Below are 27,887 nucleotides of genomic sequence, written 5' to 3' on the forward strand. Positions count from 1 at the left end.
CCCCGGCTCCTCCGTGGCTTAGAGGAGCCTCACATATGGATGCTCTCCAGATTAAGCGGGTCCTGCCAAGAACATTAGAGTCAAACTCGCTCTTCAGATGCAGGCTGGATAACCTGGGCCCCCCCGCCCCCATATTGTTTATAGTCTCACCGCGTCATCCCGTTTCCTCCCCGGAAGATAACCGAGGGGAGACGGCAGGAGAAGGTCTGTGCTGATATACTTCTGTAATGCGCTACCCGGGTTTTTATAACGGGCCTGAGTGGCCGGTTTCATGAGAGTCGTGGCTTTGTTTTGGTGGACGGTTAAAGATGCCGAGACATCCCCTACAGGAGGTCCAGCGTCGTTTCAGCTGTCGTTAGTGTCCGTTTGCCTTTTTTTCCCCCCCTGATTTGTAATCACGGGTCTGTCGTTCCATGAATAAGTTTTCAGAATGGGCCCCACAGTGTGACATTTATGCAGCCGCCCTCTTGGGTCAAGCAGGTACCCGTTCATGGTGAGCTGCCGGGAGGAAAGACGAAGGCAGTCCCTGCTCGACCCGAGAGGGCGGCTGTCCTGTGTCGTGCGCCTTGGGAAGCGCACACGTCCCCTCCTTGCATATGGAAGGTCATTGACTAACGTGATTGGAAACTTTCGGCCCCCGGATCCCTGCGCGGGGAGATTTGGATTATCTGGCTCCGGGGCTTGTATTGTTGCATTTAATGAAATTACTTGCAGACTAATTTATTATAACATATTAAGACGCGCTGCCCATTGTAATCCGGGTGACACGTCAGCGGGGCGTCTGACAGGCTCGTGTCGGCATTACGGGAATTAAAACCCGGGCCCGACGTGTCGTTTTATCTGATTGCTGATGCAAAGTGCATTGCCACTTGCTTACTGGGGAGCGATGGAGCAGGAGGTAATGTCTCTCGGTGATATTTACCCTGTTCATTTCCTCATCGACTCGCTGTCTGCCGAGCGCCGAAGCACTCCTCAACCTAGAATTACGCTTTGGCTGTCAGCGTCCGCTCCCTCTTATTTATTTATTTATAGCTGTTAAACCCCCGTCCCTGCAGAACGCGGCCGTGTTTGGTAGCAGAAGAAATTGGTTTTAGTTCTTCTCTGTACTCTGCTCCTGGTTCGCCACACCTCTCTAGGCCTCACCCAGATTGCCGACACCCACGGGTGATCGTGACACGGTGACAAGTAAACTTTTACAGCCGCACGCACGTCTGCGCAATATCCACGCCGAGCAGCAGCCGGCATTGTTCTGAAATTCATTGTGTGTCTCCGCCGAGATCCCGGGGCCACCGACTTCTATTTAGATCCCAATCAGATAACCGCCTAATCAAATATTCAGAGTACAGGACCGCAGAACACAATTCAGACATGGCCTGCTATAATACTCCAGCTGACTTTCAAACCAGCCTTTACTATGGGACACTCCAGACACACACGCGAACGAGAAGCACTTCGTTTTAATATTTCATCGTAACTGTCAAACGAACTGCGTGTCAACCGTCGCTGGAACACCGATTTTCCATTTTTTTAAAGTGTAATATCAAGACCCTCAAACGAACATCTCGGCCACAGCTTCTGTATATATTTCGACAAGGTTTTTGTTTAAAGCGGCAACTGTGTCCCCCTGTCTGTCTGTCCGTCTGGCCCTCTGTCCCTCTCCTCTCTCAGTTTATGCAGCGAGTGACACGAGAAAAACGATCAGAGGAGGGGAGGACGAAAGGGAACGAATCTAACGGATGCAAATTGTTTTTCTTCTCTTTGTGGTTGTATTTGTAAACAAAGGAAAATAAATAGCCTCATGCTTATCTAGAGCCCCTATCACTGGAATGCATTTTAATCTGGCTTCTCCTCTTCCTTTAATGGCAGCCTGTTCCTGGACCAGTACAGAGGCAGCCTGGTTGATGCAATAAAGAGATTACTCAAACTCAATGTAAGTGTGTTTCAATTTTCTCTAAAGCACTGGCCTCAGAATAATTAGTCCGCATACAATGATTGAGACAGTAATGGAATGGCAGGATTAATGTCATGTAATACTTTAATACTTATTATGTCCAACTCGAATTGAGGCTTCTAATCTATCTGATGCTTTCCTAATCATAAACTAGGGAACTTCTTATATTTGGCCTTCTGATAAGACCCGTGCCGCGCAAAGCAAAGTAAATGAAAAAGCTTCAAAGATAGTATGAGATTACTGTTTATCTCCTGGGTTTTCAAGTATGCGCTTTGATAAAAATGTCTTTATATTAAAAAAAAAAAAAAATGAATACATTCAAGGTTTGCCGCGCTGGCCTCTGTCATTTGTAATCCACTCAGTCGTAACCCTCACATCTAAGCGCTTCTTTCAAAAGTCTTTCCCTCCTCTGCCCCCCACTCCTGCTCACTTCATCCCGAGAGTCGGTGCCACTGCCTCCCGCCGGCCGGGGAGCGCCGGGCCGAGCAGAGCGCCTCCGCATTAGAGCCGGGAGAGCGTCGCGGGAATAACCGCTGCTGAACGCAATGCATATCCATTTCATATGGAAAGGGCTTTTTCTAAGCTGCCGCTGTACAGTGACACCCCAGTGCTGGGAAGAGAAATAGAGGCTGCAGCTGAACTCGACAGCAACGCTCACTTCATTATAGTCGACATTGTTGCCCAGTTCACCCACATTTGTATGCATTGGCTGTCATCCTGTTCCAGAGCCCTGTGTGTTGTTGGTGCTTTATGGGTAGTGTGGCCCCCTGCCGCTCAGTGTGGCCCCCTGCCGCTCAGTGTGGCCCTCTGCCGCTCAGTGTGGCCCTCTGGAGCTCAGTGCGTCTCTCTCGTGCAATATTGACACTTGCTCTGATGGGGCCGTCTCTGAATCTTACTATTCCTTACTATGAATTTGTTGGGAGGGTCTGTGAGGGTGAGAGATGCAGATTTGGGGTCTGACAGAAGAGGTGAATCTGCCACGTGGGAGTTTTGTAACAGGAATTCACCTGTTCAGTCATAGACAATGAACCCAAAGTCTGTTTATTTATTAATTATAATTCATGATAATTATAAACCCCATGGATATCTTACTGTTTAATGGCATGTCTGTACTTTAAGGAGAGTTAATGGGCATCTCACCAGGCAGTTGTTTCTGTTGTTGTTGTTTTCACATCCTCTATTTAATTAAAACAATAATATGATCAAAATATAAAATAATAATTCTATTTAAAGCCGAAGGATTTCAAAGAAACTTTGAACCGCTGCCTAATCCTCTTACTGACTGGCTGGCTGCATTGGTTTATCTATAAAGTGTGGATGTGTTTCCATGTATTGATTGGATTAGGTGAGCTTTAATCTTTTTTGTTTATTATCTAATATAATACCTGGAACAAACTGGCTCTGACCACTCCGGGGCCACTGACCTGGAATTAGAGGGAGCTGGGAGCGTCGTCTTGTAGGGGGGTGTCACTGCGATCCTGAACTGTCTAATAATGAGGATCCGAGCGCTGGGGATTCATACAGAGAGTCCTGATGGGACGGGATTCGTACAGGGACGGCACTACTGTGGGGCATGAGGAGGGATATAGACAGACAACATCTGAAAATTATAAGTGCTAACAACTCATCCAGTTAACCCCGCCTCCCCCAGTCTGACCCAGTTGCGCCTCCCTGGTCCAGCTCTCGGGCTCCCTGAGTTGCATCCTCTCCTCTTTCCAGCATCTCAAATCTCCAGTTAATGGATAATTGGCCAAACTAACTCCCCAAATAAATAAATAAACTTTTAATCATGATTTTGAGCTCTGTGCTTGTGGTTAGATTAATAGGCAGGATGTGTTAATTGACTGTTGTTTTTTTGCAGCAGATTGATTTTCTGCCGCCCTGACCCTCCTGTATTAACGTGGTCAATGCAGACAGAGTGACTTTTATACAAACACTTATGGTTGCGTGTGGAATAAAACACGTACATTAGCATCCCTGAGTTACAGGGTGATCTTGGTGAGGTTCGGTGATACTGTGGGGGTGTCGGCACTTCAGAGCCCCCCACATGAACACGCCTGGCATCCCACGGTCACTCGAGCCGGCGGCTGGCACTTAATCATCGCTTCTGTAGGTGCAGGAGGCGGACGCCAGGTTTCACTGTGTGTGTGTGTGTGTGTGTGTGTGTGTGTGTGTATATATATCTGGCGTGGCCCTCACCGCCCCTCTCTCCTCTCCTCTCCCGGCAGGGCAGGGCCGTGGTGTTTGCGCCGCAGCGGGGCGGCACGCTCGACGAGTTCTGCCGCCTGGCCGAGAGAGACGGCTTCTCCGTCCACAGATATGAGAATTATGACGAGCACGTCTGGAGCCTCCATTCAAAGGTGAGTGCGCTGCGGCCGCCAGATAAGGCTCCCAATCCCCTCTCTGTCAGGAGGGATCAGGCCGGCTGACAGGCCCTCCACCCGTCCGGCCGCCTCCGCCTCAACAGGTATCTCTGCCCTTATTAATTATACCGCAGACTGGATTAATTCCCCTGCTAATCTCCCTGTCATGTAAACGGATTATTAAAGTGGCAGCTTCCTCACCTCACGTGTGTGAACATGTGCCTCAAACCGGGGTCCACGGCATGAGCAGAGCCCCCCATACGCTTTATGTAATTCATTATTATTATTATTATTATTACTATGGTTTATTTACACACAGAAGAGCCAGTGTTTTAATATTGACACATCCTTCTCAAGACCCTCTCCATATCTTTGTTTCCTTTTTGTTGTATGATGATGTAATGTGTGCGTGTGTATTACCTTCTTAAACTTCACTGGTTATTCTGAATTTTGATGCATTGTGTGTTTGTATATAATCAGAGAAAATAATAATCATGGGCGTCCTGGTTGTTACTGCAGTTTCTCACTTAATGGATTCCTGATTTAAAGACTCGAACTCGGTGCCGAAGCCATCAGGCAGCGTAATCAAAAGCAAGCCATGAAAACAGAGCCTCGCCTCTCCAGCACACCTAAATATTACCGGCAGGGAAAAACAAAACACACAACAGCCCCGTTATTTCTTCTTAGTGCTCTTCTTAAAAACAACTGCATAAATGACCACCTAAACGCGGCCGAGTACAGATGTTTCCAGCTGTTTAACAGCAGACACAAGCTGCTCTCGGCGTTGGGGCGGCAGCGCCGGAGCGCGGCAGGCTGTGAAAGGCCTCATTAAGCTGCACTGGGCTGTCAGTATTCAGAAGGACAGGTAAGAGGGAAATTGTTCTGTCAGCAGGATGTTGCTGGCTTCTCAAGCCTCCAAAAGTGATTTCAAATTTATTAAAAAGCTTAAGGAAATGCTGCTTTTGAATTCCTGCCCTTTCCTTTCTCTTTCGGGGGGAGGACAGCACTTTCTTTTGCCAGCCTGGTGCCGTGAGGCCGGGAGAGAGACGCACAGAGAAACGCTGCAGTCCTCTTGGGTACAGTGCAACGAAGGGGAATCTGCAGATCTGTAGCGATTTTTGCCGTTTTGTTCAATATTTGTGTTGTGCTCCGACGCTGCGGAGGACGAGAGGACAGATGCAGGTGTGGTGTCTCCGCGGCGAGGACAGGCAGGGATTGGACAGCGCGGTCCCTCCTCTCCTCCCCCTGACACAATCGCCCATCAAGATCTGTGTCGAAACAGATGAAGTTCTGCTCTTTCAACGCAAAAGTGCAGCTCCCCTACTGGCAACGACTGAAAGCACTGTGGACCCCCCGTCTCCTCGCCTCTGTTGACAGTCACTGGAGGATAATTGTTCTGGTTCGGGGGTTTATCGGCGGCTCTGCCTCTCGTTCATGTGTGAATACCTTTCCGGTATTCACGCCTCGCAGTCTGACGCACTTCACTTTGAGGCGGGTTCTCTCTGAACGCACAACAACTGCACCCCAGTTCTGCTCACGGTTAAGAGGAAGATGTTCGTGCTTCTGGACAGCTCAGTCTGAAGAAGAAGTCTGTGATCATTCATCTCCAATTCCTCTTCAAATAAACGGAAACCAGAACAATTAGACGAGTGCGAAGCTTGTGCGTTCTGCACACCCGGGCCAGGGACGGGCATCTGGCGGGACTCTGCCGGCACTGTCCTCGGGACCTCTGCGTCTGCGGCTGGCTGGGCCACTTTGCACCGGCAAGCTGTTTAAAACAAACAGCGCGGAGGTTATCAAGCAGACAAAGACCCTGACAGGGCAGGGGCTGTTCCTGCCACTTGTGCAGTGGGGGGGTAAGAGTCTCAGCGCTTAGACCCCTGGGGCTGCAGTGTTTAACACTTCACCATGGCCCGCCTGCCCCCCGCGCTCCCGCAGTCAGAGTGGGTATTGTCACCGTGTCTCTCACTTGTGCCTCTCGCACCGGTCTGTATAGCCGGGCTCTCTGTTTATGTTTATTCAGTCTAAGAAATTACTAATTCAGTTTCATAATATCAGATTTTACTGTGTTTTTAAGCACCTGTTCTGGCCAAAAAAAATAATGAAATCGTCTGTTGTTTTGTTACGCAGGTTTCGGCCTCTTTATTTATTAATTTGATTATTAATTTATCTCGACCCCGGGCCGTGCAGAATCCAAAGGTTTAAAATAGACGCAATGCCAGTAGCGGTGAATAAGGCACGGACATTTTAAGTGCAATCCAAACCTTACGGCTCCAACTGGTGAATGTAGATGTTGTGACCAGTGTTGTTCCTGTGGGTAAAAAATAAAATAAAAACGAATTCAACCTCTCCGACCGCACTAAATGAATAAAACAGAACTAGAAAAACACTCCTTCATCTCCCACAGGAAGGAAGCTCGAATGCCACACTCCGTCCCACACAAAGCACAGCGCTTTCTGTCTCTTCCAATTCCCCAAAAAATAAATATGTTGCAGTAATTGCATCTGAGCTGCGGCTTCAGCCGTGCCGTATGAAACACCGGGCAGGTGCAGCGAGGGCTGGAGGAGGAGGCCTGCTGTCATGTGCGCACCTGATTCCCCCACCACACACACAACACACAGCCCTGCAGTGGTCAGGTGTGCTCTGTGTGGACGCTGGTCAAGTGTGCTCTGTGCTCTCGCCGTGTGGACGCTGGTCAGGTGTGCTCTGTGTGGACGCTGGTCAGGTGTGCTCTGTGCTCTCGCCGTGTGGACGCTGGTCAGGTGTGCTCTGTGCTCTCGCTGTGTGGACGCTGGTCAGGTGTGCTCTGTGTGGACGCTGGTCAGGTGTGCTCTGTGTGGACGCTGGTCAGGTGTGCTCTGTGCTCTCGCTGTGTGGACGCTGGTCAGGTGTGCTCTGTGCTCTCGCTGTGTGGACGCTGGTCAGGTGTGCTCTGTGCTCTCGCTGTGTGGACGCTGGTCAGGTGTGCTCTGTGTGGACGCTGGTCAGGTGTGCTCTGTGCTCTCGCCGTGTGGACGCTGGTCAGGTGTGCTCTGTGCTCTCGCCGTCTGGACGCTGGTCAGGTGTGCTCTGTGCTCTCGCCGTGTGGACGCTGGTCAGGTGTGCTCTGTGTGGACGCTGGTCAGGTGTGCTCTGTGCTCTCGCTGTGTGGACGCTGGTCAAGTGTGCTCTGTGTGGACGCTGGTCAGGTGTGCTCTGTGCTCTCGCTGTGTGGACGCTGGTCAGGTGTGCTCTGTGTGGACGCTGGTCAGGTGTGCTCTGTGCTCTCGCCGTGTGGACGCTGGTCAGGTGTGCTCTGTGCTCTCGCTGTGTGGACGCTGGTCAGGTGTGCTCTGTGTGGACGCTGGTCAGGTGTGCTCTGTGTGGACGCTGGTCAGGTGTGCTCTGTGCTCTCGCTGTGTGGACGCTGGTCAGGTGTGCTCTGTGCTCTCGCTGTGTGGACGCTGGTCAGGTGTGCTCTGTGTGGACGCTGGTCAGGTGTGCTCTGTGCTCTCGCCGTGTGGACGCTGGTCAGGTGTGCTCTGTGCTCTCGCCGTGTGGACGCTGGTCAGGTGTGCTCTGTGCTCTCGCCGTGTGGACGCTGGTCAGGTGTGCTCTGTGTGGACGCTGGTCAGGTGTGCTCTGTGCTCTCGCTGTGTGGACGCTGGTCAAGTGTGCTCTGTGTGGACGCTGGTCAGGTGTGCTCTGTGTGGACGCTGGTCAGGTGTGCTCTGTGCTCTCGCTGTGTGGACGCTGGTCAGGTGTGCTCTGTGCTCTCCCCGTGTGGACGCTGGTCAGGTGTGCTCTGTGCTCTCGCCGTGTGGACGCTGGTCAGGTGTGCTCTGTGCTCTCGCTGTGTGGACGCTGGTCAGGTGTGCTCTGTGCTCTCCCCGTGTGGACGCTGGTCAGGTGTGCTCTGTGTGGACGCTGGTCAGGTGTGCTCTGTGCTCTCGCTGTGTGGACGCTGGTCAGGTGTGCTCTGTGCTCTCGCTGTGTGGACGCTGGTCAAGTGTGCTCTGTGTGGACGCTGGTCAGGTGTACTCTGTGCTCTCGCTGTGTGGACGCTGGTCAGGTGTGCTCTGTGCTCTCGCTGTGTGGACGCTGGTCAGGTGTGCTCTGTGCTCTCGCTGTGTGGACGCTGGTCAGGTGTGCTCTGTGTGGACGCTGGTCAGGTGTGCTCTGTGCTCTCGCTGTGTGGACGCTGGTCAGGTGTGCTCTGTGCTCTCCCCGTGTGGACGCTGGTCAGGTGTGCTCTGTGCTCTCGCCGTGTGGACGCTGGTCAGGTGTGCTCTGTGCTCTCGCTGTGTGGACGCTGGTCAGGTGTGCTCTGTGCTCTCGCTGTGTGGACGCTGGTCAGGTGTGCTCTGTGTGGACGCTGGTCAGGTGTGCTCTGTGCTCTCGCTGTGTGGACGCTGGTCAAGTGTGCTCTGTGCTCTCGCCGTGTGGACGCTGGTCAGGTGTGCTCTGTGTGGACGCTGGTCAGGTGTGCTCTGTGTGGACGCTGGTCAGGTGTGCTCTGTGCTCTCGCTGTGTGGATGCTGGTCAGGTGTGCTCTGTGTGGATGCTGGTCAGGTGTGCTCTGTGTGGACGCTGGTCAGGTGTGCTCTGTGCTCTCGCCGTGTGGACGCTGGTCAGGTGTGCTCTGTGCTCTCGCAGCTGTCCTCGTCCTCTGACCGGCACGTGACCGTCACGGTGTTCAGGAGCGCTCTGTGAGCAGGGGGTGTGGACGACAGGCCGCTGCGTTCAGGAGGAGAGCTCTGGATGCTGGGTGCGTTACCTGGCGGGGGAGGTGTGTGTGAGTGTCCCCGACGGCTGTGCGATCGTGTTTCTCTCCCGCAGGGCGAGGCGTGGGGACGGCACCACATGCAGTCGGCCGGCTCTCCGCTCTGTCTTTGCCGCCGGGTATTAGCCGCACAATGAGGCGACACCCGACTCCCGACTCAATATGGAAATGTAGTGACACTTTACAATAAGTGGCTCTTAATGTACATTAGGGCCGGGATTAACCGGCCGGCTAGGGTTTCATACGAATTAGCACCCGGCCCCCAGGTGTGCATCAGTGCAGTCTGCCAGCGGGCGGCACGCCTGGGGGGCCGCGACCACGAGCTGCAGGTCAGCAGGCCGACCGTTGGCTCCGTCGTCTTCAGTTGTCTTGTCTTCTCACTCCTCCTTCTCCCCCCATTTCCTCTGAGGTGTCATCTGTCTTCCGCTTTCTCTCTTCTCCCTCCCCAGCGATGGAGGGATTCGATGTCTGTCGTCGTCGCTGGCGTTTCCCCGCCTCGGTGCCTTGTTGCCCGTGGAACCAGAACCGATTCATTTAAACTGTGGTTGTCATATATTTTTTAAGATTTTTTGGGCAAATGCGGTCTGAGCACCGAGACGGCCCCAGCTCGAGGGATACACCGACTCAGGTGGCTATATTACCGGACAGAGACTTTAATATTCTAAGACACCAACTGGCGAGGTCATGTGCTTTAACAGCGTCTGGGGGCGCAGACCGTTGCGCTCTCTCTCCTGATGCACCCTAGAGCCCCCCCCCATTGATGTACCTGAATCCTTGTGGGGTCTTTATTCACAGTGGACCACCTAGTGTGGAGCCGCGCTCTTTCAGATAATGATGTTTCCTGAATGGCGAGGAAGAGAAACCTGAGTAAAGTGCCCTGAATGTCTCTGCCAGTTGTTCTGGGGTCTAAAATTACAGAGGGGGGGAGGGGCAGGTGTGTGTTGGGGGGGGGGTACGAAACACTGTACATCCTCCTTCTGCCCCTCCATCAAACACACACACAGACAGAGATAAAACACAGAGAGAGATGCACACACACACTGCTGCCCTGCTCTGGACTGATACCCTCCAAACAGGGGCAATCGCTTCAGACACATAAAGGAGACCTGAAGTGGACGATTCCTCTAAAGATCTGCAGACTATTAATCCGTCCCTCTTATCTCCCGGTGTGCACCCACACCCGGCCCTGCGCCCGATACTTGTGTGTGGGTTTATATGACAGGTCAGTTATTGTGCGTCGGTCCTCAATGGCAATATGCATAACAGAGCGGCACCCCCAGTCCGGCGGCTGCGCTTTCTTCCCTCATTGTGCGGCTCTGGTCCCAGGCTGGGCAGCAGGCGGGATTAATTCGGCTCCTCGGTGCCGCGGTTAAAAGAAACGTTTGATTTAAATACACAAGTAAACAATACAACATTTAAGGAAGATGGCTGGCCGGGATTCAGACGTCGCTTCTGCTTCGCTGCTCAGCAGATCAGATTTGCTTCAGCTGCATATCAACACAGCGTCAATCCTATCAGAGGCCATCGATGAGTGCAGAGTTGAAAGGAGAGATTATACTGAGTTAATGGACCTTTCTTACTGTTTTTTTAATTAAGATGAGAGATGGGGGGGGGGGGGAATCACTCTAAAAAACTGACAAACAGACCATAAAAATGTCCCTCATTAAGTAAAACTTCCTTTAAGTGACTTGTGTGGCCGCTTGCTTCGGTGAAATCTGGTTCAGTAAGAGGAAAACGGATGCGTCTCCAACATCTCATAGAATCTGCGCAGTGTGGCAGAAAGTGCGTCTCGTGTCATGAAGGAGGAGTAACTTGCATTTCCTCCAGATTAAAATATCATCCAGTCGGGCGCCTCGGTCAGTAGACTCTAACCGTGTGCGCTTCCCGCCGTTCAGAGCAGCCCGTGTCGGTGGGTGCGAGGTCTTGGCACTCCTCCCCGCCGGTTCCCGTGGGCCGAGCCGAGCCTATTCTCTCCGGGATGAGCCCTCTATCTGGAGCGGGGGGACGGGGGTGTTATCCTCTTATCCCCGCTGTTTGGAATAGAGCGGAGCCAGCTGGAGAACTGTAAGACGCCTGATAATGCAGCTATTTTCTGCCGGCCCATCTTAATCTTGTTACACAAATGGTTGTGAAGAGATTCATGAATTTTAATTTCGCCCCACGCATTAACCCCTTGTGTCGCTCATATTCTGCCACCTCCTGCTGCCTCTCTCTCTCTCTCTGTCCATCTACTCTGTCCTCACCAGGGACTTTCTTCCACCTCTTTTCCCCTGCTAGTTTTTTTGCTTCCGAGCAAAGAAAAAGGAAAGTAGCAATAAAATAAACGACTTCCCTCTTGGCAGCCCTGCGATTAAAAATAATACAGATTTAAGCAGCCACCCATGAAGCCGATTAGCAGGGAGTGATCAGGAGGAACAGCTTTGCTTGTTAAACTTTTCACCTCTGCGCAGAATTTTTCCTCTCTTAAAGCATGGGGGGTGGGAGGTGAATTTTAATGTAAATGTGGCCCCGTCGGAGCCGGCCGGAGTGTTGGCCAACTGGCCGACGGATTATCGGGTCAAGGGTTGAGACGCCGGCTGCGCAGAGCGGGCCGAGAGCGATAACGCCTGGCACGGGCGCAGCTGCGCTTTAAAGAGGAGGGATTGGATTTGAGCATCGCGCTGGTTATCGAGGGAGCATCAGCGCCACGGAGAGGAGGACCGGGCCCGGGCCGGCTGTGGGCCGCTGTCCGGCACCGAGGAGTCCACACTGTTCTGTTCATCGTGAATAGCGAGGCGGCGCCGGGTCTCCAGGTTTTTCGCCTGCGCCCCGTCGGCCGGGCTGAGATTATTGTTAATTGTTGTGTTTGTAGTTTGTTTAGTTGTTGCTGATTTGCTTAACAAGACAGATCAGTGTTTAATGGGTGCAGTGCTGTTTGAATGTGTTTGTAATTGTACTTTAGAAAATGATTATTGCATATGAATGGTCCCACTAGACATTAGCGTATGATGTCTTATTTGTGTGTCAGACGATTTGGTCAACACCAGCAGTGTGTCGGACGGCCTCGCCTCACGCCTGCGCTTCCTCGACACCGAACATGCTTACTGGTTTCAGATGCAAGCTGCAGTGCCCCCCGGCCTGGCAGGACTCAGAGCTCATCAGGAAGAAGAGGGGCTGTTAAGGTCCGAGCCAGTGGCGGACAGTGTTGGTCTCTCCTCTCGTTCCTGCCCAGCGAAGAGCAGGGAACTTGGAGAGGGCCAGTGGCCGGAGTGTTCCTCAGCTCTCTCGCTTCAGGGGAGAGCGACTCCTCTATAGACACGCACCAAAGACAGCAAAACTGCCTTTGCACGGGACAGGAAGTGCGGCCAAGACACACAGACGGACAGAACTCCCACGGACACACAGAGCCCCGACCCAGCCTTTTGAGGATCTCATTACAGGCCGACATGGAAACATCCCAGTGTGACCCGGCTGCAGCCGCGCGGTGGTGCTGGGGGCCTGGGGGGGGGGGTGGCAAGGCCGCTATCAGAGTGCAGTTCGACTCTAATGCATCGGCGCTGCGTGGGGACGGACAGGCGCAGTGTAGACGCCCGTCTTTGTAGACACCGGGTGTGGAGCTCACCAGCGCCGCCATTTTAATTCGTGTGGTGAGAGTTTCCTGCATTGACTGTATTTGTGCAACATGAAATCGTTTAATTTAATTGAAACGACTCCCTGTGGCCGCACCTGATTGGCTGGCTGTGGAAAAGTGTAGTTTGTTTCCTGTGTTATACAGGTCTTGCGTCATATTTCTGTCAGGTTTGTTTTTGGATGACAGTGATGCTGTGCGAGAATCTAACACGATCAGAATCAAAGCACCGCCAGTAGGAGCCAGACTGGAGCGCCGTCCGCGGGAGCTCAGAGGGAAGCCTTCGCCTCGGCCCAGGAATAGACGTGCATCGGACGCGAGTTACGGCACAGAAACAGGCTGATCCGTCTGTGACTGCGGTTCCTAGAAGACGTGTAATCCCCCCGCTACCCCCTGGTGTGTGCCATTACCGGCCCCGGCGGTGCTGCCACACCATTACCCTGTGGTGTTCGTGTTTGGCTGGCTGTGCGGACAGGCCGGACCCCAGCAGGTAGACATCAGGTCGGGCTCGGCCGGTCGCTGGGAGTCAGTGTGTGTCCCTCAGTCCTGCAGCTGTTTCCCAGCCTGGGAGCCCCTGGCTGTCCGTCTGCATCTTGTTAGAGGGCCAGCGGGACGCGCTGGGGTCTGGGGGCTCCAGGGCTGGGCAGCTCCGCCACTGACGTCAGCACCTCGTCTTTGGACAGATAAATCCCCCTGAAGGCGGCGTGACGGACCGGGCGGGAAAGCAGGGCGTTACGTTGTTCAGAGTGACATCTGTTCACCGGGTTATTACAGGAGTGCATTCGTGAATTAGAGACAGTTTTCTGGCAGTCGTCTGTCAAAGGTTTGGCCGTTCAAAACGGGCTAAAATAGAACCGTATATTTGGAATGTGCCGTTTAGTCATTTTCCGGTGGAAGGAAGGAGTTACTCGAAGCGCGCGCACAGCGAGGTCAGGGCCTAGAGCAGCCATTTAGGGTGTTTAGTTTTCCCCCAGTCAGATTCCCCAAATGTTTTCTGAAGCTCTGGTCCGCTCCCTGCCTGACCCGCGCTCTTCTCTCCTGTCCCAGATGCAGAGCGGAGCGAAGGAGCTGTACGACGAGAACATCCACTACCCCGTGCTGCTGTCTCTGACGCCGCGCCACCCCCCGGCGCACAAGTGACCTGTGACCACCGAACCTCCGAACCCTCACCTGCCACTATGCCTCAACAGCCCCGCAATCACTGTTAACACCGTACGGTACTATATTCCTTTATTTTTGTTAGCGGTTACAACGCAAAAGTGTTCAAATGTTTTATAAAATGATCAGAATTAAAAGTTTAGGTTTTTTGTATTGTAAAATGGACCCCCGCCCTGCCGTTCTGTACGAATCGTTGTGAAAACAAATCAGTATTAAAATATATATTATTATTATTTAGTTTTTTTTTATATGCGGTGCTACTGCACTGTCAGGGTGGGGGGTGCAGTACAAAGTGTGTCCAATTTAATGTGCAAAGTGCAAAATGTGTGTGTGTGACGCACCGGCAGAGCAGAGCTGTGTGTGGCGAGAGCGACAGGTCTTTACTGCCTCCTCCCTCACCGAGTTTGATAAGACGAGGTTTCCCGTGTTACGTCAGTGGGGTCTCTGTCCACTGACACCCAGGGAAACGCACCCCCCCATGCCTGTGAAGCGCGATGGACACCATGACTAGTTTCCTAGATTACTAGTTTCGGTGGGGGCTCCTCATTCCCAGAAGAGATCTGTATGAAGCTGTGCTCTTCTCTATGCAGAAGTACTGTATACGATGCAAACGTGTTTTTAAAGGCATTTCTGATGTTCTACCTGTGATCGGATGGTTTTAATGACTGTGAATATTAAACTCTCTCTTGAAGGAACCAAATCTGTTTCCATGCAGTTATTCCCCCCCACCCCTCAAAGATCTGTTAGTGTTCTTGTACGCAGACTCGGGCGTGACCCATGCTGTTGTGTTTGTGGTTTTAAGCGGTTCTACTCGTGGAGGAATATTACAGCATCAGTTTAGATTTCGACGACACGTTTGTGTTTATTCACCTGATCCGCATCCTTCCTGCTGGGGGTCCCTCAGCGAAACGGCGGGTCTCAGGAGGTCCGGCGTCTCTGCCCCGCTTGTTCACGCAGTCTGTAAAACACACATGAAGACGGTGCGTGTTTACTGCGCGCCCATATTCTGCCGCTGAAGTGGCGCTATTTTCCATTTTATAAGACGGGTGGGGGGGACACACAAAAACCCAGCAGCTAATCCCAGCCCAAATCTGCGGCAGGCTGCACAGTGGAAACATATGGGCCCAGCTCGATCTTTTGATATTTTAAACAGGATGGTTTTCTCCTCCCCTCTACTGCAGAGTGTGCTCCCTGCGTCAGACAAGGGCCTCATTAACTTGACCACTTGCCCTTTGAACACAAAGACTCGCTCGGCCCTCTGCCCCTCCCACACAATTATGTGTGATTAGGCTCAGTGCGCTATGTCAAGATGAGGGAGTGTGCTGAAAGAGCATTATCTGTTTAGGGACGGCAGCACTTCCAGGCTGGTGCTGTGGCACAGGCTGAAATAAATAAATTAATACACACGTACATGGGAAACAATGGCAGTCGCGGGGGCCGGTGTCTGCCATCTCCCCGCCTCGCCGGTGGGAAACACTCGGGCCCGGCAACACTGCCGCCGCGATTCCAGACACGGAAGACAAGGAAACGCTGAGATCGGGTTATATATGGAGGAATATCCACGCAGCTATTACTATTACTTGGAGAAGCAGGACTGCAAAAATATTTTTCAGATACTTTTGTGAATATTATAATGAAGGAATTAGAATAATGCACATATCTATATCTGTCTATATTTATATATATATATATATCAATTCTATAGAATAATTCAATAATAGCTCGGAGGTCAGACTATCATTTTTTGTATTAATCCAAAATGATTAATATTTTTAAGACTAATGCATAATAAAATTATAATTGTTTCTAGTCTCAGTTCTTGGCGATTACAGGAATGACAAACAGGATGATTCTTCTAAAAAGAGAAAAGCGAAGTCTTTAAAAGCACTATTCATATTTCCCCCCATTTCTTAGATTGCATTTGTGTGTTTGTTCAATTCATAGCTTTGTTTCCACACACGCAGCCCAGGTTTGCCAAGCCTCTGCTGATGAAATGGCCGGCTGGAGGGAGTGCAGTTTTTGTCCCGCTTTTAATTACAGTATGTTTGTTGATGGAGTACATCGTGGGCAGGCGCCCAAAGAGCCAAATAAAACGCATTACAAATCAGTGCAAATTAGTGGAGCGAACCGTCGGGCAGATGCGACGGCACAGGCGGCTCTGAGGACGAACACCACACAGGCCTGCCCGTCTCACGGAGGAGGGAGAGGGTACAAATAAAGCATTTAAAGAAGCTGTGTTTCAGAGCTGAAGGACACAGTTTACCCACGAGAGCAGTGATATCATATAGGGAAGAAAACTCATCTGGGAAGGAGCGGTGAAAGAGCAGGTATTTATTTCACTCTCCAGGTGGACACCGCGTGAGTGTCAGAGATTCACTCACCACACAGTGTTGGCCTCTCTCTGGGGGGACGGGCTCGGATTGGTGTAGTCTGGGGGGAGGCACTACATACGGTACTGGTACCACATACTGCCACCCTGTGCCAGGTAACGCTCAGGTGTCTCTTGGTCTTGGCGCTGTTTATAGCAGGGCTCGGGGGGGCACCGGCCGGCCCCCTGCCCGCCGCGCTCCCCTCACTGCTGCCTGCTGCCCTAAAAGCACGAGCGGGACGAGACCCAGGCGGGCAGAGCTCTTGTATAACCATAACCCCCCCACAGCCGCCAGAGCGTCGGTGTCGCTGCTGGAAAACGGAGACGCGTCTCTCAGGAAAAGATATTTACTGTGTGTGTTTGTGTGCTCTTTTAGGGAACAGAGACAGTTGTGTGTGTATGTATAAAATCATCTCTCTATATATATATATATATATTCCTCCATCTCAGAATAAAGGCATATATATACATCTTTATTCTGAGATGTATAGATCTTTTTTCTGTATAGACACACATGTAATTAAATAAATCTCAGTAAATTAAACATGAATCAATAAACTCTTTCAAGAAGATGCACTTGTTGTTCTCAGGCTCGTGTGTTTTTTTTTGGATGAAATGCAATGTTAAGTTTTCCTTTGCCTTCTCTTCAGTCCGTTTCTTATCTTCCCTGCCTGGTAATCCCGCTGCCTGGTGTGTTTCTGTCCTCTATCTCCAGCGAGTGACACCTGCTTCCCACCGAGACGTCTTTCAACACAGTTTACAGATGCAAATTAAATTTCGGGGAACACGCAGTTCACCGGATTCACACAACTCTCACTGCCTGGAGGGACTGCAGGTAAAGCGTTTACATTTAGAGAAGGGACACAAAGACGGGAACAATCAGAAGACAAGCCTGCATTCACTCACAGCTCTCGTTTCTTCCACAGTCCCTGTCTGTGAAGGAAACACATTCCTGCCTGGTCTCGGTGTATAAAGTTGTGTCGGAGAGAGAGAGGGGCCCTGAGGTGAGGAGTGGGACTGGGGGAGGGGGCCGCTGTGAAAGAGGGAGCCCCCCCGCACCATTGTCAGGCTCCCGGCCCCACACCATCCCTCCTCCCCGGCTCACAGGAGCGGCACGGCCACCGACCCGCCACACTTTATTTGGTTTTATTTTCTTTGCCTACACATCTAGTCCTAATTGGGTTCACACTCGTATTGAGAGAAAAAAGAATATCCACGCACCCCGTGCCCCTCTGATTCGGGGCGAGCGATAAGAGACGTGGGACGTAAAGGAGACACTTGCCCTGTGCGTCACCGTGAGAGCAGGTTTACTGTCCCGGGTTTGTGTCGCCGGTCTCCTCGACCTCACCCCCCATAATGTGCAAATGGACACCGAGACGCTCCCCAGAATAACCCGAGCGCACCTCGCCGGTGCACCGCGGCTCTGCAACGTTATTAACTTAATTTGGCAAAGCCAGTCATATTCACAATATTTATTTATTTTTAAAAGCCCGTTTTATGCAACCTGTAAGTTAATGGACAGCATTTATTAACATCAGTTAACATCTCCCCAAGCAACCAATTAAGAAAAATATATGTATATATTCATAAGACTCAATACACCAAATAACTCCTTTTCAGTCTACATGCATCCACACACACACACACACAATACGGGAGTGTGTGTGTGTGTCTGTGTCAATACACAATAACCCCTAACAGCTAATCCAAGCTGAAACACTGAGCTTCGTACCAACATTCAGGAAACGGTGCAAATGAATGTTGCTTAGTGTTGCAAACAGAGAAGGAAAATTGTTTTTAATTAGCACCTTCATAAGAACTGCTGATTAATACTGTTTGCTTTGGTGAAAAGCTTTCAGCTGAGTAATTTGAGCAGCCATTACTACAGTTTTGTCAGAGCCGAACTCCTGTTGTTCAACACAAACAGCAGATGATAATAGTGGCAGATGAGTTTGTCAAGTAACAATTTGATTTATTGAGAAACCTCTGCGTAGAATCCCAGTACAGTAGGTAGCAAACATCAATCATATATTTAAGGCTTTAAAAAATAATAAAAGGCTCAATTAGAGTTTTTTCAGGGACTAAAATTATTAAGCTCAGTTTATTTTTATAAGCCCCTGTGAACCGCAGAGGGCGGGCAGAGCCAAGGGAAACACGCAGCTGCGGCGATGGTGCCAATTTTAGTTTTGTTTGTTACAACAGAAAAGAAACTCCTCTTATCGTATTATTTTATCACTTTCTCTCGCTCCCCCTTGGAGCTGGCCAGTGTTTACCTTCTTTACTGGACCGCCTTGCAAATACAGAGAGCAAATTGCCTTCATAGAGCAAAAAACAACACATCATCAGTGAATACTCAGCCTTAAGCACAATTGTAAAAATGTTGCGTAGCATGTATTTAGTTTCTTGTTCATTTAAGCACAGTAAGTGTGTTGTTTTAAATGTGTTGTGTTCAACAAGGTAAAAATACAAAGTCACAGCTTGGCAGTGTTATGAATGAAGTAAACCCGATCCCAGAAGCGCAGTAAAGACTGGAGAAGCTCTGTTCTCTACTTGGTGACACTGAGTTCATTGTGTTCATGTCGTTACACAATAACTACCAGTATTTCAACAGTGCGCAGGTAGCACTGACAAAATGGCATTTCAGACGTAGTATAAACTGAAGTCTTATATCTTTATCATCACAATACAAAATAAATGAATATGATATGTGTGTGTATATATATATATATATATATATATATATAAAAGATTAGGCACAGATGTTTCTAGGTCAGATAAACGTACAGCTGGCTGATTATTGGGGGGCTGGTCATACATGTGTGTGATCACACGGATTAATCAACATCGCCACTCGTTTAATAAAGCCGAGCCGGCCGGGGGTTGAGTGTCTCCTCTGAAGTCAGATCTCAAGATAGAGAACAAAAATGAAAACCGTCGGCTCACCTGCGCTTTCCCTTCATGTCCAGGGGCTCGAGAAAATACTGCTTATTTCTCTCGCCCAGACGAGGGGGATATTTGGGCTGTTTTCTTAATCCTCAGTCGGGGGAGGCAGTGATTTCATAATTGATCGTGAGACGCTATTGAACGGTATCCCACCTCGGAAATCTGGGTTAACTAAATTATTATTTCCAAAGAAACAAATAAAACGACAGAATGAAATAAAATACAGTCTCGGCCAGTTTGTCTTTGTGACGCGTCTTTCCATTTCCGTTCCTGTGTAACAACACGATCTGGGCTCAAATCTTGGGAGTCTTTCAAATCCCTGCAGTTATAACAGTAACGCAACGCAGATATAATCGAGATGAAGCAGAGTAGGGTACAGTGAATCTTAGCCAACAATAAAGCTCAACAAACCATGGAAATGGGTCACAAATACAAGGAGTGCAAACAGATGAATGTTGATCTGCAATATCTCCGCTTTTAAAACAGGCGAGCCGCCATATTTCATAGGTTTGGGAACCGGGGGAGAGTACAGTCTGCTGTGCTTTTTTCCCCACAACACAGGTCTGTTAATTGCCCGTTTGATCATATTAATTGGGCACCTACTGTTGGTCTATTTATTTTTTTAACACAAGCAAAACGACCAAAGCAAACGTGGCTCTTTAATCTTGGAGACGTAGGCCAGGCTTCTTTGTCTCTCTATTTCTGAGGAGTAAAATATATTCTGCTTTATATGCTCTCCTAAAAACAGTAAACCTGTGAAATGTGCGGAGAGGCTGTGCGTCTGAGGGATCAGTCCCCCGCTTGTGAAGGGGGGAGCCGGAGAGCTGAACCGGGGCTGGGGGGGTGCCGGCCGGAGAGAGCGGAGACAGTGGGGTGCTGTCTTTGTGAGCTCACCTCCCGACTAATGACAGCGCTTGAACTTCCCGGTGATGCCGAGTGAGCCGAGACAGCGTAATAGAGTTGCGGGAGAAGCTACAGTGCACTAATGTGAAAAAGAGCTGTCCACCTCATAGGGTAAAGCCATCAAGGGTCATTTTGATGGCAGCGCTGGTGACATGAAATTACCGGTCACGCCAGAAGCCTAATACTCCGAGACGATCCGCAGGCCCTCAGCCCACAGTGTCGGCTATCATTAAGTGCTTCCATCATAATAAACTTTAAACTGTTGGCTTTATAAATTGCTCAGCAGCTTCAGCCGCTCCACAAATGGAGCTCGCCGAGCCTAAGTGTGATGTAGTCTAATAGGACTCGGCGTTTCAGGAGCACAGCACTCGGCTCGGCGCTCCTGGGGTGAGCGCTGCCCATTAAACCGACTCTGGGATGGGCTGCTCTGGCTTTCTTTCTTTCCTTCTTTTTTTTCCTCTTTCTTTCTCTACTGGCAATTTCCCCTCGGAGGTGTATGTGCCCCTCGGATGCAAGCCTGAATGGCCGAGTTGTCCTTTGTGAAAGATCAGATATGAGGCGGTCTATTCGGAGGAATGCCTCCGAGTATTCCCGGCGCTCGTGTATTGATGAATTTGTGTCTAACTGTACTGTAGACAGAGCTGCGACTGGTTATACCCCACCCTGCCACATCGGGCTGCCAGTTACCCCCGCAGGCCGGGCGCTGACCTGGCGCTCTGATGGTTGGGCAGGTCAGGGTGGTGGTTAATTATAGACGGGCCGCCCCGATATTACTGGGGTTGATGGTTCAACAGGTTCTGCAGCGAACCAATCGGGTGGGAGGAGCAGAGCCTCTACCTGTGGACGTCCCGAGGATGTGTTCACTGCGGCACAGGTTTCTGTAAATACGTAATGCTGTACACATACAGGCATGCATGATGGCTCAGATGTTTCGGTTCTTTGCTCAGATAACCGGTGCAGGAGTCTGCGGGTTTGATTCTGCATCGGCGCCACTCGGCCTCTCTGTGAGGATCGGCAGCGATGGCTCCTGTCCCTGAGCGTGTCGGAGATACTGAGACACACAGGGGCCCGGGCGCCTGCGATAGGAAGGCCTGCGTGTGTGTCCTCAGAAATACAACACTCAGATACACCTCTCTCACTATCACAGAGATGCACTGTAAAAACAAAACGCACGTCTCTACGAATACTGTAAGCAGAACAGGTTAATGATTCTGAACAGCCCAAAAGCGAAAGAAAATTCAACATGTATATATTCTGTACAATCAGAATGATTCAACGCATCACTGCAGCACTACAACGTGGGCAGCCCGGAGTGTGCACTGCGGCTCTGCTGGGCCCAGATGGATGGCCCCATGAGGGCCTGACTGACCTCATAAATTTCAGCTCAGCAATAAGGAAATTCATATGACCGACAAGCGGCAGAAAAACACACTTTGATGTGAGGCTACTGTACAAATACATAATTGTGCACCTCTGCCAAGACTAAGAGCAGGCGTTTGATGTTCGGCTAGACACCACAATGCCTTCCTGCCAGAGAGCTTTTATGTTTCCTGTTTTGTAGCCCCGCTCAGGAACACTCCTGAGGTACACTGTGAGGGGGGCTTGAGAGTGGGCTGGACCCCCGGCTTCAAAGATACCCCAGGGTCACTCGTCACCTGCAGCCACTGGCAGGTTGTTCTTGTCAAGCATCTGGGCAGCAGGAACAAAGCCTGACTCCTCAGAGAGGGGTCAGTGGGATCGCACCCCCGGGCCGTGAAAAAGGCTCTCCGTGTACAAACACAACCCACGCAGGGTGTCCTTCTGCTGAGTGGCCACACCGGACCCCCGTCCTGCCCCGTGCGAAGACAGCGCTCTGTTCTCTGGCCTTGCCCTGGTCTGTAACGCTGCATTGCATTTGACTGAGCTGTGCGACTCTTCATCACAACCTCACGAGCTTTTACAGTAATCAACAACAATAACACCGCGCTGCACCAGGGTGAGGCGCCGCACACCTCTGTGAGGGACGGGCTTTGGGCCCAGAGACTGCGCTGGGCCCGGCGTGGGGCTGCGCTCACAGCCGTGTCTGATGGACACTCACAGCGAAAAGAACGATTCCTGAGGCCCTGTCGTGCTAAACCAGGGAAGGAGAGCCTAACCTTCTGAGGGATTTCACATTCTTTCAAAGGACCTGTATACAGTAGAATAATAACGACATATATGTGATAGATATTATGAATCAGAATAAGGTAATGCAAGTTCACGCACTATTAAACACAAAATCCAGATCCACTAACCCTGATTTGCTCAAACTGTTTGGATCCTGCATGGCGCTCTGATGACATGCGTTGCCAGCCCGGCAGCCCCGGTCCTGTAAGAGACGCCGCGCCGGAGACTGACAGCCAGCAGGCGCACAGACGACGCTTCTGCCGGTGCGATGCGCTAAGTCTTGACACCCCCCTCCCAACGCAGGAGAAATAGGACAGTTTCTCTTGTTCGCGTGGCCCCTCTGAGATCTCAGGCGCTTGTTTTGAAACTCTCCCGCAGCCGGCGAGCTCTTCTCTCCTTCACTGGAGCTCCAGCAGAGGAGAGCAGCGTGTCTCACAGTTTGACGGCAGAGGGCCTCGGCACTGAACCCCTCACCGGCAGCCTATTTATAATTTTTTCCCTTCGAACCTTGAGACAAAAGCTTTCTTTCTTTTTTTTAGCAAATAATGTACTGGTGAGTGTTGATTTAGTCCAGACAGAGAACTCACGTCGACGAGAGAGCTGCGTTTCCCACACCGCACTTGATATGTGCGAAGGCAGCGGCGGAACCGGGCCCTTGATCTGCCGGGGAGCGCCGCTCGGCTGGGAAGACCGCTAACACGGTGTCTGGAGCGCTTCCTGTCTCTCAGCGGAGACGCCCACTTCCTGTCCAGCGGTGTGTTGTTCCACGCAGGGCGGCAGCTCAATCCCACTCGCGGGACGAGACGCCTGTCCAACTACACGACTACTACAGGGGAGTCTGACTGCGGTCGGAGTTTCCTACACAGCTGCTGAGACAGACGCACTTGCAAACATGTCAAGCTTTCAAACAGAATGTGAAAAAGTGCACCAGCAATGTGGGATATGAAAACAAACGGGAACTGAGTTTTACGTATCTATTTTATTTACTTCTTTTAAAAATGTGTGAGATTTTAAATTGATATACGAATGTGTTTATCAGGCCTCCAGTAGATGTTACGTACAGAGACACACAAACTCACAGCAGAGATGCCAACTTATAGTAACAGATATTACAGATAAGCCATCAATAAATGAATAAAAGACATTTATGCTTCTGTGCAATTGTGGACGCAAATACAACCTATTTTGACAAATAGAGATTGATGTTAAACTTTTTTTTTTCTCTTCTTCTATTGTAAGGGTTTGCTGTTTGATAGTTATACATGAACTTAAACTGTGAAACTAAATCAGATCGGAGAATGTTTCCACACAGCATTACAGAGGGAAAGTAGATAAAAGCATCGCAGAACGCTCCAGACGAGACCTCCGGATACTTAGGGGGTTGTGTTTGAAAATACTCGCTTCTCTTTTAATGGCATTACTTATCTTGCCGGGCCTCCTGCCGTGAGGAGTTGGGTTTGCGGATCTCCCATTGTACCGCGCCGTGTTTAACCAGAGAGGATAGCAACTCTCTCCATTAAATCCACACAGGGCTGGTGTTCGGTGGGAGTCAAAGAGGCGCGTCAGAAGTTTGAGAATGAAACGCTAAACCCGGGCCTTTGTCACTCGATCGCTGATAAAGTGTCACACCCCACCTTGTGAAGCCGGCACTTCAGAACAGATTAGCCACGCAAAAATAGAGTAAACTTTGAAGCTGTCAGGGTTCTTCAGTACTTGACACAACGTGTTAAACAGATAAATCGTGGATTAGCACATTATTAATTTAAGTGCTCCCCTCACCGTGCTCACGAGCAGAGCTGTTGTCGTTCGGAAATCTTTTCACTCATCGTTGACTTCATATTTTACTGATATTCAATCAAAAGCAATGTCTTAAAGTGCAGAATGCAATTCCTAGATTGTTACAGCAGAGGCTCGGATCACTGTCATTAATCTATTAATTTAAAAGGATTTAAAACCTTTTTGTTGAAGTCGTTCTGTGATGGCCTGGTGATTCATATGTAAGTGGAAAATTAGGTTCATTATCGTTCAAACTGATGTATATTTATAGAAGTAGCTAAGATACTCTGACTGATGATGAGAGAGAGAGAGAGATTAAATGGAAGAATTGTCTTAAGTCCTGTAGCTCTTTGTTGAGAGATGACTTTGGAGAAAAAACAAAACCCTGTGAATGGGCGGATTATGAAGCGAGTTCTGAGCAGAAGTGGGATGTGGAAACACTGCGTAAGGGTAGCCCTGCTCTCTTTGTGTAGCAGGACATTAATAAATGGGACCACTTTGTGCACTTAATCACATATGTACGTGCACATGATGTATGCAGAGTATGGATGCATGTGTGCGTTTATCCTTTTAACGTGCCATGCCTGAATGACTTGAGGAAGAGCATAAGTGGCCGCCTAATCTGTGTATCTCCAACAACAACTACTACAATAATAACAAAGTGCGCAGAAGACCCCCCACCCCCCCGGTGATCTGCGGTGGTCCCGGGGGTGGAGTGGGAACGCAGGTTACTTCACACTGTTTTCCCAGAGGCTGTTTAGCGACATCCGTTTGGCCCTGGGTCTGCAAATCAGAGCAGAACAATCACAGCGCCTGATTGTCTCCCCAGACCCTGCTAATCACGGAGCAGCGCTGAGCATAAAGCACACCTAGCCGCCCCCCGCCAAGCCCGGCTGCCTGTCAGCTCAGAGCGACGCAGAGCCGTTCCATTCACTGCATTCACCGGGCTGCACCGCCACCTGTCCGCCCAGCACCGGGGCCCGGCGAGGCGCAGCGCCTGCACTCGGTGCCCACAGCGGGAGGAAGGGGCATGATTTCACTGCCAAGACATGAAGGGGCTTCCTGTCTAAGTCAGGGCTGCAGGCGCGGCAGAGATAACCGGCGCTCTGGAGAGCAGGGATTTCGACTCTCGAATGGCACAGCCGCTCTCTCGCCTGGCTCTCTCGCCTGTGTATATATATATATATATACAGAAAGGCTACACCCCCTTGAAGTTTTGTCACATTTTGTTGAGTCAGTGCCTCCGATTGTTGTGCATTTAAATGAGGATTTTGTTCCACATATCTACACACCCAACTCCCCACTGTTAAGGTGAAAAGGTTGCTTTTATTAAACCCACCTCCCAGGGCAGCTGGGATCTTTCTGACTCAATGTAGCCGATGTGTTGCTTTTCACATGTTGTGCTCATGCAGACCCTGCACATTTCTGTCAAATGTGGCTTTGTTTTTGTGCAGAAATACACTATGCGTCCCTCCTTCATATTTATTGTCACCGAGATGGGAGTAAAAAATAAGTCATCAACGGTTACAGCAAATCATTAAGGATCTTTCACTGACATTCAGCCTTTCTGTGAATATATGGCTTTCACAGGAGGACCATTTAAAGGCACAGACTGCATTATACCTCTGTCTATCTGTTAATTCGATGCAGGCTTCTAATGAGAGAGAGCGAGGGAGAGAGAGGGCTAATTCCCATACGAAGAAAACCCCAACAATAAGAGAAGCAAAAAACAACACAAGGAAACTGATTGGTCAATAGAGGAGAAATGATTGTAATACCGGTCTGATTTCTCCGAGTCAGTGATAATCCATTTCAACACACCGGAGCTAATATTTTCTAATTCCTGATGTGGAAAAGAAGTGGCATTTAGCCGAGCGCTGAGTGACAGAGCTCGGTGATAGAAATCGCCCAGGATGGGAAATTTCAGCTTTCATGGCTTTCAAAGACCTCACTGCTAGCATTATGTAAATCTTTGTCATTCCCTATGTAAACCTGCCCCTATGAAAAGAAATACATTAATGTCTTGTGTGTATTTAAAAGCAGGCCGCTTCTCCCTGTGGTATATCCAGTAATCATGTTGACAAATTAATGGTAGAGAATTAGTTGTACATTAAAACTGTATTATGCAGCGCATTGGCACATAAAATTACATCAAATAGTGGGAGAATAAGTGTAAATGAATTCCTCACGCTGATTTCAAAGGCCTCTGATTGACATCTTTGGACTTGAAACCATCAAAGCAGTGTAAGTGCTCTGCTCCAGATACATTCCTCGAGGGTGATTACGCGCGGCGCGGCCGGGTGACGGGAGTTCGGGCTCCGGGGTTCGTGAGATCTGTGTGCTTTAATGGCGCCGCAGCCCAGCTCAAATCAGGGGTCTCTCTTACAAGGCGACGCGCTAACAAGGCTGGGGGTAATTACCGGCGTGTTATTTTCAACATCTGATTTTATTAAAGATAATTTGACACCTGGCTTAGAGGATAACATGATTTTATGTTTTGAAATGTGCTGCTTTTTAATCTCTGCTCTTAACCCTCAGTACGGCGGGACGGGGCCGCGTGACAGGGCGGTGATATTGATGTGTGCCGGGGGGGGGGGGGGGCTCGGCTCATCTGCCTGTGTATTGAGAGACAGATCTCTTTCACAGTGATTGTGGTCTTTCTGATTTCGCTGACAGAGACCGGTGGCTTTTTGTATTTTGGACACGAACACAACGAAGTATAATCTAATGTATTTATGTATTTTCACAAAGGTCACTACCCCCTCTCGCCTGTAGGAAACCAGGAGAGAAAGCCACACTTGTGTTGTATTCAGAGTCCAAAACATGCACACATACACAAGATCTCAACAACTGCTGCCACTTTCAGTGAGTGGTATTTGTTTACCTAAAAAAATCACATTCATTTCTTCCAAGCTGTAATTCCTGCCCAAAAAAACTATCCTCCTCTCCTGTGCCGTGGTATTCTGCTAACAGCTGCTTTGTGTTCGCTTTCATTTCGTGTCTTGGAATCGCTCCTCCGTGTTCCCGGTCCTCCCCACCAGCACAATGGCCAGATGTGCGTCCGGAAGAAAAGATGTCACTTCTCAAAGCTATCAGCGGCGCCCCTGCACTAGTGCCTGTCTGTTCGGCGTGCGGGAATGACAGCCGCTACTGTAGACGACAATCCCCCCCGACAATGGTGCCCGCGTGACACGAGCGATATCTGCAGGTCATCGGGCGTCACCGGGCTGGGGCGCCTCAGCTGTCAGCGGTGAAGTCGCCGTTTGAAACTGGGTCCGAGGCGCTGAATCTATAGCCAGGGTTTAGTGGCCTGTGAGTGCGTGTCCCCTGTGGAGAGAACGGGTCTCTATCCCTGAACGCGCAGGCCCACGACCAGCGCTTGGACCCCCTCCGACCCGGCTGTAGCCCCCCACCGCCTCACTTTCACACAGGCCACTGAAGAGGCAGAGCAATAGGGGGTGTCCAGCCGGTTTCACCCCTCGGGTTCAGATAAAGGGGGCTGTGCGAGATAATCGTAGACTCCCAGAAGGTTTTTATGATTTATTATTATTATTATTATTATTATTATTATTATTATTATTATTATTATGATGGTCATTATCACTCTTTCCTCCCGGGAGGGGACAGAGTGAATGTGGGGCTCGGCCCGGGTTTTTCGGCCCCGAGTTTAAGCCCATGCTGAGTCACTAATCGGCAGGCCTTTCTGGGGCCCCTGAATGGGACCAGTCACACAAAGCCAGGCATGAATTACAGAGGAAGGGGATAAATGTGGACGTACACTTTTTTGGCAACAATACCTAACTGGGCTTTTCAGACGGGGGTAGCGGCTGGACAAAAGCACAACGGAAATTGGAGTAACTTTTGGAAGGTCTGCGTCCCCCCGTCAATACCCGGCAGCGCCAGAATGGTAC

The 27,887-nt window shown here is 50.2% G+C and overlaps 1 protein-coding gene across 1 annotated transcript in view; it reads left to right on the forward strand.

The window, feature by feature from the left end:
* camkmt (calmodulin-lysine N-methyltransferase) overlaps nucleotides 1-14,541 on the forward strand; it is a 102,357-nt gene extending 87,816 nt beyond the window's left edge. The window contains exons 9-11 of the mRNA XM_066697153.1: nucleotides 1,867-1,930; nucleotides 4,180-4,311; nucleotides 13,731-14,541. Coding sequence (XP_066553250.1) covers nucleotides 1,867-1,930; nucleotides 4,180-4,311; nucleotides 13,731-13,823 — 289 coding nt within the window. The 3' untranslated portion in view covers nucleotides 13,824-14,541. The remainder of the gene's footprint in view (nucleotides 1-1,866; nucleotides 1,931-4,179; nucleotides 4,312-13,730) is intronic.
* The last annotated feature ends 13,346 nt before the right edge of the window (nucleotides 14,542-27,887 follow it).

Source organism: Amia ocellicauda, chromosome 23 (genome assembly GCF_036373705.1).
Source record: "Amia ocellicauda isolate fAmiCal2 chromosome 23, fAmiCal2.hap1, whole genome shotgun sequence".
NCBI lineage: Eukaryota > Metazoa > Chordata > Actinopteri > Amiiformes > Amiidae > Amia > Amia ocellicauda.